Source organism: Nyctereutes procyonoides, unplaced genomic scaffold, assembly GCF_905146905.1.
Source record: "Nyctereutes procyonoides isolate TBG_1078 unplaced genomic scaffold, NYPRO_anot_genome, whole genome shotgun sequence".
NCBI classification, from domain to species: domain Eukaryota; kingdom Metazoa; phylum Chordata; class Mammalia; order Carnivora; family Canidae; genus Nyctereutes; species Nyctereutes procyonoides.
The window spans coordinates 27111766-27127137 of NW_026575051.1; the positions used below are offsets into that span (position 1 = coordinate 27111766).

At 37.6% G+C, this 15372-nt stretch overlaps 1 protein-coding gene across 4 annotated transcripts in view; it reads left to right on the forward strand.

Annotated features, from left to right (window-relative positions):
• The first annotated feature begins 769 nt into the window (after nt 1–769).
• Nucleotides 770–15372, forward strand: part of PHF3 (PHD finger protein 3) — a 76779-nt gene continuing 62176 nt past the window's right edge. Inside the window, exons 1-2 of one of the 4 annotated variants that reach the window (XM_055330200.1) lie at nt 770–1123; nt 12005–12271. In XM_055330200.1, the coding sequence (XP_055186175.1) occupies nt 12028–12271 (244 nt within the window). In that variant the 5' untranslated portion in view covers nt 770–1123; nt 12005–12027. Of the gene's footprint in view, nt 1124–1941; nt 2099–12004; nt 12272–15372 lie in introns of those variants that run through there. The other 3 variants (XM_055330201.1, XM_055330202.1, XM_055330203.1) reach the window with 3 other exon arrangements.

Here is a 15372-nt window from a genome sequence, read left to right on the forward strand (position 1 = left end):
TACATGTTACCGTAAACGATTTATTATGAAAAATACATTCTCCAAGAAAACTTAATGAAAAGAGTGGCATTGCTTTAGATTTTTGCACATTTCTTCAATGTCCGCTGATGGCTAGAATCCCCCCTCTGCTTTTGCATTTAATCAGCTGCTACATGCTTTGGTTGAAGAAGATGAAGAAAATCCGGCCTTCCACATAGGTCACTGTCAAAGGACTGAAGCTCCTCTGAAAGGTGTCGGGGACCCTTCCTTCGGAGGATCCTCTTGATACACTTTGAGAGCTGCTGGCTTCGACCAGGAGCGACTGTCGGAGAAGGCCGTTGGAGTCCCGAACACCAGCTGTTCAGAGCCAAGGTGAGAATGGAGGCGGCGGGCGGCGGGGCCGTGGTGCGCAGCCCGCGGGGATTCCCGGGCCAGGGGCTCACCTGGCCTCCCTTCCTGAAAGCGCACCCAGTTAATGGAGAGGCAAATTTGATCATCAATGTTACATAGACGGCGAAGGCTGCGCGCTTCTCGCAATCGAGAAAAACCGATCCGCGCCTTCCCCCTCCGCTGCCGGCCGCCGGGGAGCCGAGAGCTTCAGGCCCGCAGGCGAGCCGCGCCCTCGGAAGACTGGGAGGGGCGCGGAAGCGCGGCGGAGAGCGACTGCCGGGGCCCCGCGGACGCGCTGCGCGGCGCGGCCGGGAGGCCCCACACTGCGCAGGCGCAGCGCGCAGGCCGCGGCCCCCGGAACGGTAAACAGTGGGGTCACGTGACGCGGCCCGGCTCCTGCCCCCGCGCCGCCGCCGCACGCCGATGGCTGCGGGGTCTCGCGCCGCCGCACGGTCCCCACGAGGCGAGCGACCCTCGGTCCCTGGGCGGCGGCGGCTGCTAAGAAGCTACAGGGGGCGGCGCGGAAGCCAGGCTGGTGTCGTCAGCAGCAGCCGCCCGGCCCGGTGAGGAAAAGAGGCAGTGGCAGCGACGCCGACGTCCTGCGCGTACCCCCTCTCCCCGGCACCCACCGGGCCCCCTCCTCCTCCTCCTCCTCCTCCTCGCGGCGGCGGCGGCGGCGGCGGCGGCGGCGGCGGCGGCAGCGGCCACCATCTTCCTCTTGCTGCCAGTGGTAGCGCTCGTCTGGCGGAGCTGGGTGAGTTGCGGCTCCGGCCGCGGCCAGGGAGACGGGCAATCCTCCCCTCCCCCATCCCCTTCTACACGCACAGCGCCTCCGCGGGCCTCCCCGCCCCTCCCGCGGCGGACGCTCCGCGCCTTTCTCCCGCGCAGCCGGGAAGCCTCGCCGGCCTCTTGCGCAACGTCCTCGGCCTGCCCGGGCCGCGCCTCTGTCGCCCGGGAGCGTTTGGACCGCGGGCTGGGAGGGAGCCGCGGCGGCGAGGGCGCCTGGCGGAGGTTCGGGACCGCGGCCTCTCCCCGGCTCCTGCTCCCGGGCCTCGGGTGGTGAGTGTGCCCCGCCGCCGCCGCCGCCGCCGCCGCCGCCGCCGCGCGGGCGGGCGGGCGGGCGGGCGGGCGCGCAGGCCCGGAGGCACCGCGGGCGCTGCCAGGAAGGCCTGGCCCGCAAGGCCCCCGGACCCGGCCTGTCGGACCTCTTCCCTCCAGGGGAGCCCGGCCTTGAGCCTCGGGCCCGAGGTCTGGGAAGCCGGGATTGGCCTTTGCCGGCGAGGCCGAGCCCAGTCCTAGCTTTTTGGAGAGGGGGGAGTTGGCGCTCTGTGCATCCTCCTGCTTACCGCGCGCTTTTGTGCTCGGGACCCAAACTGTCGACTCCTTTTGATTAGTTTGAAATGGGAAGCCTAGAATCTGGCCTTCGGATAATAGGAGTGATTTAATGAACCACTTGTCGATACTTGCGTGTTAATGGTGCTAAATAACTGATCACCTGATACGGGGGGGGGCGGGGAGGAGGGAGAAAGGGAGAGAATGTTGGTACCGCGCACAGCCCTGTTTCCCTTCTTCCCCCCAGCAATGTGTTGCCGGGTCCGATGACCTTTTCCCACCTTTGGATTTTTAAATGCCATTTCCTAGAGACTAGGATTCGAGGTAGTTTGAATGCATGATTATTGGTGCTATTCAGGAATCATTTCGCAGATTATGATCATGGATAATCATTAATGTAAGTGGCAACAACGCTTTGATACCTGCCTCTGTAAAGCCTTCATTAAGTGTAGAGATACTTCGTTTAAAATGAGACTTGGTTACTGAGCCTTTCCCAAATGCTTACTACCTTTTTTTTTTTTTAAAGCTTAAAAAAAAAAAAAGAGAAAGATACAGTAAACTATTTAGGGAGTACCTAGTACATTGTTCTATTTAGTTACTATTTCGAGGTCGAACTTGTCTTCCTTTTTACAAACTGGTGGTTTGAGATCTTCCAAAACTACGCCTCCATTACTCATTCATTTCCTACCATTTTTTGATTCTTGAATGAAGTGTTTGGGATCGTGAAAATGTTTGTAGTTGTGTTTGTGGTTGGAAAGAGACAGGAGTCGAAGAACCAAGAAATCTTTGCGGCGTTCTTCTGTTTTTGAATTTTTGTATTCATTCCAGAACACAACAGATATGTAAAGATTATTATTTCGGATAGTTTTTATCTTCACTAGTACTCGACTTTTTCTTAATTATCTGTCCGATTCTTCTGTTTACTGGCCCTGTATTACAATAATGGATTTTTTTCTCCATCATCATTATCACTATTAATTTTTTTTTTTAAAATACAAACTTCATTTCCTGACGATAGTAATATAATTTAAGAAGGGACATAGGAGCTATTATTGCTCTGATTAAGCCACGCACGGTTCAGTCAATTCTTGAGCTGCAGAAAGACGTCTCAGCTGACGTGGGCCACTTTTTAAGTGTTCAGAATTACAACAATAGACTTTAAGCTTTATTTGGTAGCTGTACTCATAATTTTTCAAAAGATAACAGATGAGCTTCTGGTGGGACCAGTTCCCCCTGTTTGTTTAATGGTTTATAGGTCTGTTTATTGAAGAGCATGAAAATGTAATTTATTAATACTACTTTTGCATCCTTTGGGAGGGTAGTGAACTAACTTATCTATCACACTGCGTTAGTTTTGCATTCCATCCTATTGGGATAGACTTCGCAGAACTTCAGTTGATCCTTTGGTATGTATGCTCATCTGTTGCATATTCAAAGAAGTCAAATCTAAGAGAAGCGGTCTGTGTAAATAAATAGAGGTGAAAATTAGTGTTGATTAAATGCAAATTTCAGGATAGAAATGTGGAAAGGAAATTGCCTTTATGTCAAAATCCTTTAAAACCATACTATTAAAATTTGTATTGAGATTGGAATTTGTTAAGGTTGATAATCTTTGATTTATGTAATAGAATATTAATAAGACTATTATTGATAAAAGTTTGGGAGGCAGCAGTCAGCAATTTGGATTACTGTAAAATTATCCAGAGTTTTTTTTTTTTTTATGGAGTATGGATTATATTTGGAAAAAACTGGTGAATGTAAATTATCACACCGTTCTTTTTTTTTTTTTCTTTTTTTGAGTACTAAAACATAATAATGGTTATCTTCCTCGGTAATATGGTGTTTCACTTTTTGATACATTTTGCTTTTAAATGTGCACTTTTTCCCCGTATTGTTGTTTGTTTTTTTACACAGATTTCTCATGAAATCTGTTTTGCCTAATTTTTTTGTCTGAAGATAAGATCTTTTCTATTTTTTAATGAGATTTATTGATCAACATCTTAGGTTTGTGGATTACCCATAACTACTTCACCAGTGTCATGAAGTATCAGTGTTCTTGGAGGGTTGACTTCTAAATATTTTCATTCATTGATGTTTTAGGAAATCTTTCTGACAAGTGGCTGCTGGGTTTCTTTCTTGTGTGGAGTAGTACATCTCGTGCTCGGTTTCTCTCTTATTTCTTCTTAGAGCACCTCTGAGAATCCTGGAGTATCTTTTCAGAAGCATAAACATTTTTTAACTACAAAAATGACTCGGCAAATTGTTAGACACAGTATAGTTGCATGCTGAACAGCAGAAGATACTCCCTTTTAGTTGCTGCTCTTTGATTACTGGGAAAAGATACTGAGAGTATTGGTTTGGTTCAAAATATGAGACCTAGGTGCTGTTTGTACCCTCAAGAAACCTAGGTTGAGAAACAAGATTCAAAGACATGAGATGTTAAATCATTGTATTAGAGTTAAAAGAAGAAATTTCAAGACTTAAAAAAGGAATTGTGTGAGGAATTGCCACGTGTATAGATGGGACACTTACTCCTATGCATTTTGTGCTTAGTTTAGATCATTTTTTAATGGTCAGGGGATTTTGGTTTCTATGATTATTTGTAACATGAAGAGAGGGGATGGATGAAAAGAAATAGTTTAATAAAAATTTCAAATATTATCCAGAAATTTTAATCTGCACAATGTAACTTTATTAGATGAAGTTTTAAATTTTTTTTTTTTAAATTTTTATTTATTTATGATAGTCAGAGAGAGAGAGAGAGAGAGAGAGGCGCAGAGAGAGAAGCAGGCTCCATGCACCGGGAGCCCGACGTGGGACTCGATCCTGGGTCTCCAGGATCCCGCCCTGGGCCAAAGGCAGGCGCCAAACCGCTGCGCCACCCAGGGATCCCTAGATGAAGTTTTAAATGGCATAGTAGATTGTACAGAAAGGCTAAACTTTAATAATTTTGGTTCACTCATAATTTGTGTGAGTTGGCCACATGAAAACATTCTAAAATTGTGGACTTGAAAATAAATTGCAGAGTTTAGTTGATAACTTCTAAAATGATGTTTATACATAGAATAGCCACTGTATTTTTATGTGTAGGGAGTGGCTAAGTGTGTATATTCTGACTTATTTTGGAGGAAGTGTGTGTCCCTTTGTTTTTAGTATTTGTAGGATTTCATTAGTGATACATTAAGAACAGAAACATAAGTAGGTGTTAATGTAAGTAGAGTGCATAAAATATAGTAGTTTAAACGTGTAGTCTCAGGAATCACACTGCCTGGGTTCCAGTTTGGGTATACTGGATATGTAATTCTGGGCAAATTACATAATGGTCTGGGTCTCAATTTGCTCATCTGCAAAATAGGTATAATAATTGCACCTGCCTCACAGGGTTGTTGGGAGGAACTAAAGAGAAAATGCATTACAATACACTGAGCATATGGCCTGGTGGCGCATAGTATATACTAAAGTACATTTTAGCTTGGTCTGTTACTACCTAGGCTATAGTTTTAGTGATGAACTGCTTCCACTTTTTCTATGGTTAATCCACACTGTTAATGCTTCCCATAATATGAATAGGGTATAGTTGTAAATATTGAAGTTTTAATTCAGTACAGTTGGCTAGTGTAATTCTGCTTTTGCCAGTTTCAGCTTGTACTTGATGGTTCTTTTTCTGGATTCTTAGGTTGGCTTTAGTCTTAGTATGGCAGATACTTTTTGGATTCTTTTATATTTGATATAAGAATAATATACCTGATAAATTCAGAAAAGTTATGAACCTTGCTGCTGCTTACAGATTTTAACCAATGAAACTAGAGTAGAATTTGGTGTGTGTCTTTAGAGCAATTGATTAGGTTGCATTGCTCTACAGAATTGTACTTTGTAGAATTGGATCATACTATCATGGTTTAACTGTTCAGTGCTTTTCCTTTATCCTGGAAGAATAACCTATTTAATGTTGTTATATTATGGTGGTTAAGAACTGACCTTTATGTCAGAGCAGAATTGAGTCCCAGCTTTGTCACTTACTTATTCTGTAATATAGGGTGTAACTTTGCTAAACTTTAGCCCCACTTTTACAATTTGAGAATAATAATAGTACCTTCCTAGTTGTGTGGGTGTGAAGATTAAATGACATACATTTAGATTTAGCATAGTACCTGGCACATAATAAATATTTAATGCAGTTTACTTTATAAACAGATAATATGGTTACCCCATATTATGGTAAGTGCATTGATTCTTGAATGAAATTTTCTTGGTTCAGTTCAGATTTCAGCCCTACCACTTACTATAGCAAGTAATTTAATCTCTTTAATCCTAATTAATTTCTTCCTTCCTTCATTTGTGTTTTTCTTCCTTTGTTTAATGGATTATACTATAGCATGATTGTGAGGATTAAATTAATTAATAAATGTAGAGCAGAGTTTCTTAACGTTAGCAGTTTTCTAGCTGGGTAATTCTTTGTTGTGGGGCTTTCCTAGTGCATTGTAGTATATTTACTAGATGCCAGTGGCCTGCCCTCCCGTTTTGATGGCCAAGTGTCCTCTGGAGGGGGCATAATCACCTCTGATTGAGAATTACTGATGTGAAGCGTGTAGAACATTGCCTGGTGTGAAATTAGAAAACCTCATTTCACATTTTTCATCACTGTTAGTGGTGGTACTTTTATTTTTCTACTACTACTACTTATTAGAAATTTGTTCATGGTATCGTGCCTGATGAATTGATGGCTTAATTTAAACTGTAATGTTGGGGCTAGAAGGCACCAAGTTTCCATTCCCAGGGCCTGCATTTAGGTCTTGGCCTGGATTGCTTTTCCCCATTTTTGCATGGACCACTCTCTCTTTCCAGGTTTTGGCTTATATGTTGACTTATAATAAACAAAATCTTAATTTACCATTGTATGTAAAAACCCTCCTCCCCCCCATCACTATTACCTTGTTTAATTTTTCATCATAGATTTTATAATATCCTGAATATATTTGTACCCCCCCCCCATGCACATAAAACAGAGCATAGACTGCCTGAGAGAGCTTCATCATGGAATAACTTCTTACGGCCTTTGATAGCTTTAATAATTTATTGTTAGGTTTAGATCTGTTTTTTTTTTCAGGTGATAACATGATAAAACATAGTTTTACTTTGAAGATGAGTCAAGATAGTTTTAATGTACTCTTAATGTAAAGGGGATTTTTGAAGAGGTGTAATTTGTGTGTGTGTGTGTGTGCTGTTGGTGCTTTCCAAATCTTTTTGCTTTCTATTCATACATGGAACAATACGTGCTAGTTTTTTCAGTGTAAACCAAATTTGGTTGCAGTATAATTTTTTGTGAATCAAGATAAAACAAATATTTTAAAGCAGTAAATATCTTCAACTCAGCTTAAATTTTACTCAGAATGTTGGTAGTAATACTTATTTTTAAATTGCATTTTGAGTCTTTCTAAATGGTCTGTTAGGACCAAATTCTATCATTCATAATTAGCACATACTATTCCTTTTGCCTGGAGTATCCTCTGGACCTTGAAGATCCAGCTCATATATTACTTGCTTAGATTTTCTTGGCCTCATAAATTTCACCTTCCTCTCTGATACTGTCTGCAGTCCTTCAGTATGACACTTTCATATTTTGTTGTGATGTTTACATGTTGTTATATTTGTTTATATGTTTATACTCTGTTTTATATTGTGAGTTCCTTGAGTTTTGAAAATGGCATTTGTTTCACTGGTACCTATGATAACTAATTAAGTGAAATATCCAATTCTCTGACTTAGCTGGATATATTTTATCATCTGTAAACATGAGATGTGACTGTGAACTGAGAAATAATTTCTGGTTTTAGCATATATATTCCCAAAATATTTGTATTGATTTAATTGTACATATACATATCATTAGCCACTTAGCACACACCTTAGATAGGCTTATTATGTTATTTATTTATTGCCAATTTTATTATTTTTTTGTTAGGGAGGAGGGGTGGGAGGGGAGAGGGACTGAGAGAATATCAAGAAGTCTCCACGCTCAGCATGGCGTACAATTTGGGCTTGATCTCATAACCTTGAAGTCATGACCTGAGCTGAAATCAAGAGTTGGACACCTAACTGAGCCACTCGGGTGCTCCTTGAAGATTTTATTTTTAAATAATCTTGCTACACTCAGTTTTGGGCTTGAACTCAGAACCCTGAGATCAAGAGTCGGATGCTCCACTGACTGAGGCAGCCAGGTGCCCCTGTTTTTTTAAAATTAATTAATTAATATATATTTTTTTAATTTAAAGATTTTATTCATGAGAGAGAGAGAGAAAGAGAGGCAGAGACACAGGCAGAGGGCAAAGCAGGCTCCATGCAGGGAGCTTGACGTGGGACTCGTTCCCCAGTCTCCAGGATCATGCCCTGGGCTGAAAGCGGCGCTAAACTTCTGAGCCACCCGGGCTGCCCCCCTGTTTTAATTATTACATTTATAATGCCCAATATAAGGAAGCATTTAAGTATAATTTCATTGTAAGAGATAGGAATTTGTTTAACTCAAGCAGTCTGTTTAACATACTGAATCAACACAGTTTTTCTCCTTAATTAGATCTGATTGTCTTTGTTTATCCACATTATTAGATATCTCCCCACATTTTAGCTTTTAAAATATGGTTTTCAACAATATCATTTTTTAAAAGTTTATTTATTTACATAATCTTTACACTCAATGTTGGGCTTGAACTCATGACCTGAGATCAAGAGTCACCTGCTCTCTGACTGAGCCAGCCAGCTGCCCCTTCTCTAAATGTAGATTAGTGTTTTAAAAAGGACTTATTTTAGAATAATTATAGATTTATAGAAGAATTGCAAGAATTGCTTATGTAGTATAGAGTTCCTATTATATGCCCTCATCCCAGTTTCTTGGTTGTTACATCTGACATAATGCTAGTGCCTTTGTCAGAACTAGAGATTAACATTAGTACATTGCTATTAACTAACTTCCAGATTTTATTCTGTTTTTATTGGTTTTTCTACTGTCCTTTTTCTTTTCCATGATCCAATCAAGTTTACCACTTCGAGTTAGTAGATGAGTGTGTTCATGTTAAGTGAGTTAATATTTCTAAAATCAGCTTATATTTGTTTTTCAGTTTAGCATGGGAAATGTTATTTTGGATACTGAGCACTTGAAACTGATTTTTAAAAATAAATTACTTAATTCTTCCATTAAATGTTACTTTCAAGATAGTCTTATGGGATGACTGTATACCATCATTTTTGAAATTCTTCCTTGGAATTACCCCCAGAGCCAGTTGCAACTGCTTAAGAAAAGTTAGTCTTACTAATTTATAACAATTTTACAAGAGAACTCGTCTTGTGATGTGTCCTGTAGAAATCATTTCTTGGGACCCTAAAGTTTGGGATGCTTTATACCCTATTCTGTATTGGCATATTAAAAATATCTCAGTGGCAGTTATTTAGTAAACATTTGAATGAATTAAAGATATTATTAAAGAAATGTAACTTTGTTATGCCAAGTCCTCCTCAACATTTGACTATGGAAGCTTTTTCCCTGATTTGCTTATTTAAGTCCAGATAAAACACACTTTATATGTTATATACCAGTTTGGCCACAAAGCTGTACTGGAAAGTTTGGTTCACCTATGTTGTTTACAATATGCTTTACCTTTTTTTTTTTTTTTTTTCCTTCTTTAAAGACTGAATATTGTGTACCATTGAGATAAAAAAATATGCCACAGGCTCTTAAGGTACCTTTTATAAAGGAGTTATTGGGATGATTCACCGATAGCAGTGTTACTGAAAAAAAGGTCACTGTTTAGAATGGGGTGGTCTTTCCTATAGCTTTGTGATTTGGGGCTGTGTGATCGTAATTTCTGAATGTTCTGATTGTCACTTGAAAGCACATAGTAACAGACTGACTCCAGGTGAAGTTGTAGAATTTACTTTTGAGACTATGGGAATGAGTGCATTTTTAGTAGAATCAGCATATTTTTTTGTAGAAGGAAAGTTAACTATATGCTTTTAGAACTGGAATTGTCCTTTTTTTCTTTTTGATTCATCTGAGGAAAAAAAGATTACTATTTGGGATGCAACTTTGAAAAGGAGGTAGTCTTGGCCTGTAGCTTTTGGATGCCAACAGATTCAGACAAACTAATTTATCTGTAGGTCCAGCCACTTGGTTTTGTTAAACATTTAGTAAAATTTTTGTAAATTATTTTTAATCACCAGAAATTTATTACACTAAAATTTTTTGGTCCCTAAAAACATATGAGTAGAAGTATTGGTGATGTATGATAGTTGAGCCTTTCCTAGGTAATGAGAATCAGATAACATTAGGGAATTAAAACTTTTCCTGACTTTTCATCTGCATTGTAAGTTATAATTTTCTTTTAATGTTATAATTAGAAGAATGTATGTAAAATAACCAGCAAATCAATCAAATAATTACTTTATTTCAGTTTTTTAAATATTTTAATATAAGTTGCAAAATTTGAGGAGAGATGCTAAAATCCTTCTGTTAAGGGGATTGACTTTTGTGAGAATGAGGAAATTTTCTTTCCTTTTTTTAGGATTTTAAATTGAGTTGCATTAAACTTTGCACTTAAAATGAGCTGGTTGATGAATTTTAGTGGATGTATATACTATACATTCAGGATTTAGGTACATTTTCATCATCCCCTAAAGTATCTTCCTGTCCCTTTGCAATCTAGCCTTCTGTTATCCAAGGACCCAGGCAACCACTCATTTGTTAGAAAATTATGGAAAATTATTTTTATTTTTAAAAAATATTTTATTTATTCATGAGAGAGAGATTGAGAGAGGCGCACAGAGACACAGGCAGAGGGAGAAGCAGGCTCGTGCAAGGAGCCAGACGTGGGACTGGATCACACCCTGGGCTGAAGGCAGGCAGGCACCAAGCCGCCTAACCACCCAGGGATCCCTGGAAAATTATTTTTAAAGAAGATCCTTTAATGAGTCAGATCTAGTCAACTTCTAGCTCTGTAGCTCGGTGTGAAAAGGGAGGAGATATGGCGAGGGCTATGGAGTTTTGGAACCTGGGATTGAGTCTTGGCTATTTTATGATTTGGAGGGAAAACATTTAAATTGTTTAAATGAATTTTGTTTCATAAAGGAAATTATTTACATGTACTTTTTATATAGAGTCTATTATTATTGGAAATACATGGGTTAAATTTAGGTAAAATGGTTAGCAGCATATAATATATAACCAGTAAATTGTTGGATGTCTTTGGACTTACCCTTCCTTTATCATTTTTATTGGGGAAAGAATCAGAGACAGTTTGGAGAAATTTGGGTAGATTTGGAGCCAAGCAAAAAAATTGGAATTTTGGAACCCAACATGTTTCTCTGTTAGTCAATTTTCTAGCCAACTCAATATTAGATGTTTTTTGTTGATGCCTTGCCTTCCCCCATCATCTAGAATACATTGGTTCATTTTTTTCTGGAACTAGTATTGCAAGTAATTAAACTTTTGATTGATTGAGGCTCTTGTAGAGCATTAGATGACCTTTCTGAGCAGTATCTAGTATCAGTAGGAAACTAGCTTGACATCTGTATATACCTCACATGATTCACTAAAATAAAATTAAATCTCTGATGTATTGTTTTCTTATCATTTATCTCATTTTATAATACATTTTATGATAAAAGGAAGTCATTTCCTCCACTAAAATGCGTGTACGTGCACATCTCTTTGCCTGTGTATGTGTAGTTTTTTGAGTTTTGGTTTGTTGGGTTTAATTAAATTTCTTTCCATTTTTTCCTCCTATCCCTGCAAACAACCTTTTCTCTATATATTACCTTTCTTTAAATGATTAAAATGCTTTGTAAATAAAACAAGGCTATTTTACAGTTTTAATAGTTATGGAACAGTAATTTAAATGATTTAATTTTGATTCTTTTATATGGATTATTGTAAAAGCAGCGTCATTCTTCATTTATGAAAAGATTATGGTTAAAAAACGGTTTTTGTGGTTTAAGCCATGTCATTCTTTCAACTGTATCAAATTAATGGATTATATACATAGAGTTTTTTTTTTCCCCTCAAAATAATGAATTGAGTAAACATTTAATAGGATTTCTGGTAAAATGATATTCTACATGTGTGATGAAGAAACATTTAGTAAAGATTCGTTCTACATGTCCAAATGTTTATTCTAAAAACAGTGAGGATTTTTTTTAAACAATTCAGAAATACCTGAGTGTGTTCTTAGACTCAAAATTATTAAAATAATTTGGTTTTAGGTGATTATCAATTGATAGCTTTATTTCTTATGGTATTTTTTTTGTCTTTCTATAGGGCTGAAAGACACAGAAGTCTTCATGGATATAGTTGATACATTTAATCATTTAATTCCTACTGAACACTTAGATGATGCCCTATTTCTAGGATCCAACCTGGAGAATGAAGTCTGTGAGGATTTTAGTACAAGTCAAAATGTCTTAGAGGACTCGCTGAAGAACATGCTCAGCGATAAGGATCCTATGCTAGGATCTGCAAGTAACCAGTTCTGTTTGCCTGTTTTGGATAGCAATGATCCCAATTTCCAGATGCCTTGTTCAACAGGTAATTCTTACTTTTTTTTTTTTTTTTTTTTTTAGTCTGCAATTTAAAATAAAAAATTTTCAGCAGCATCTTTTTTTTCTTTTTCTTTTTCTTTTTCTTTTTTTTTTTTTTTTGGTGAGGGTAGTGAATTTAGGGTTCTTTAATATGAATTTAGAGCTTCTTTTCTAGAAATCAGAATTAGACTTTAAATTTTCTTCCAAAGAGTGTGGAATTAATTATCTTCAAGGATATTATGGATATAGATAGGATGATCATATAATTTATTATCCATAGGAGGATACTTTTTTAGAATTACAGGGGTGCTGTTAATAGTTACATCATGACAAAAAGTATAAATTGGGACTCTCCCTAGAAAAAGGGGTTTGCCTAAGAAATTGGGACATTCATTATGTCATCCTAGGCCTGCTGGAGTCAATGGGAACTGCCGAATTGTCCTTTTTCAGTGCCCCTCCCAGCCCTTCAAATTTAATATATTGTGTGCTTCCATTTCAGATATTTTGGCATTTTGTACATGTATCTTAAAATCAGAGAAAGAACTCTAGATTTGTGCTGTCCAACGTAGTAACCACTAGTCACATAATAACTGTTAATCACTTGAGAGGAGTTCAGTCTTAACTGAAATGTGCTGTAAAGTGCACATTAGATTTTAAAGACTCAATATTGAAAAAGAATGTGAAATATATTTTATCAGTTTTTAATGTTGATTATATTTGTGATATTTTAGATACTTTTGGTTAAAACATATGAATAGAATTAATTTCACCTTTTTTAAACCTTTTTTTTTAAAAGTGACTACTTGAAAATATAAAATTACGTATGTGGCTTGCATTATATTTCTATTGGATAGCACTGCTCTGGGTTCTGTAGTGGAAGTAACTGAAAGATTGAGGATAGTAACTTTCTGGAAGGCTAGTCTAATTCTTAAGAAATTACTTCAGAGATGTTAATATATGGAAGAAGTAGGTTTTCCTTTATTAAGCAAAGCAAATATTACAACAAACTTTGGGGCAATTAGCTATTCTGTAAGCTAAAATTAAATAAAGGAAAATCAGCCTCAAGTGGAGAAGTTAGGCTTTCCTTCACTGTCCCCTAGAGTAATTCACAGGTTTATGTAATGTTGATCTGTCTTTCAATGCTTCTTGACTTCTGCACTAGTTTTTCAGTATAGTTTTTGTTTCCTTTTAATATTTTCTACCTAATATTTTAATAATATTTAAAGTTTGGTTTAGGCTGGCCTGCTATTCATCCATAAATTTGTCAGATTATTCTGCTTGAAGACCTCAACACTGACTACTAGGAATCTTTTCATTTTAACAACTCTTTAATGCTGAGGTCCTTTGAATTGCTTGCTAATGGTTTATCTCGAATTATATACATTGTATTGTGTTATTTCATAGGTTTACATTGTTTTTGTTGTATTCTAAATGTTATAAAGCTTTTAAAATTTTGTTTTATGTATACATTGTTCAAGTTTTTTTACTTTGGTTCCTATGTCAGTACAGTGTACCTAATTATCTTTATTGTCAAGTGCTTTTGACAGTTCTTGGTTGCATACACAGTTTCACAGTTCATTCCAAATTCAGGAAAAACATTTATTGAGTACTTATGTGTTTGTTACTGGAAATGTAGTTACTCTTAAGTATGTTATGATAGGTCTGAAATTGGCAAATGTGTCATCTTCTTAGACTTCTTCATTTATAAAAATTACAGCCTTTTTATGGGACCAGTATTCCTACTTTCTGTTCCCCTTATTAAAAAAAATTGATTTCTGTTGATATGAAAAGATTTTATTGATGTTCTTGAGTTTGAACATTTCTTTTGTTAATAGAAGACTTAGAACATCTTTATTGAAATATTTGATTTTTTTGAGGTATTACTAATTATTTGTGATTCTATTATGTTACAAACTTTAACTTTTTTATTTGAGAAGTTAAGTAGAATTATCTAAATTTTTGAATTTTAAAATGCTACAATTTATCTTGGTTCTGAAGCAGAACTGTTTGTATTACTATGTATGTAGTTATATGTGTTTTTAAATTATGTAGAGTATTTGTGGAGGATATTCTAAATAATAAAGTTCTTCTGTCTAGGATTGTTTAGATTTATTTGTGCCACCAGGTAGGGCATTTATCTCGATTGCTTCAAAGTTCCTTTTGCCCTTTGGGATATTTGGTTGAGTAAAAGACCTGTGTATATCCTAACGATAGCAAAATGGAAATCATTTACATTTTGTAAAAATTTTTTTGACATAATTTTGGATTTAAGAGAAAGTTGGAAAGAAGACATAAACTAGTGAAAACCTTATATGGACAACTTTTATAAGTTTTAGCTATTCACATATTATTTCGCTTTTAGTCATACAATAAAAAAGGATATCGTTTTTATCCAGATGTTTTGTATGTGGGTCCATAGTTTTTACTAATTATCTAGACTTACCTTTAGCAAGGAAATGATTCTGGCAATATTCATGTCAGTAAAAGCTATAGATTATGGTTATTTTGTAACCTTGGTTTTGACAGTGTTAAAACTAGAAAACTAAGTGTTGGTTTTGTTCTCTGCTATGCTAAACAGAGTTGATTTGCTGTAGTTGTTAAAGGCCAGTTTTTTGTTGACATAGTTGAGTGGCTTGTGTATATTTCAGTTATCTCCAGAAATCATAGAGTCGCTTTAAAAATTACAAAAATAGGAAAGAAACATGGAAGATTACTTTTAGGGCTCTGTTCAAGGGAAAAAAGTTAGGATGCTAATTGTTTCATTTTGGGAGCTAACCAGTAGATTTCTCATCCCCCCCCCCTTTTTAAAAAAAGATTTTATTTATTCGTGAGACACACACACACACACACACACACACACAGGCAGAGACATAGGCAGAGAGAGAAACAGGCTCCATGCAGGGAGCCTGATGTGGGACTTGATCCCAGGACTTTATGATCACGCCCAGGGCCGAAGGCAGATGCTTAACCACTGAGTACCCAGGTGTCCCTCTTCTCCCTTTTTTTTTAAGTGCATTTGACTCCAGATTATTTCTTTATGTATATAATTGCAGTGTTTACATAATGGTTTTTAGATTTGCTCAGTAAACATTTTTTTTTTTTTAACTC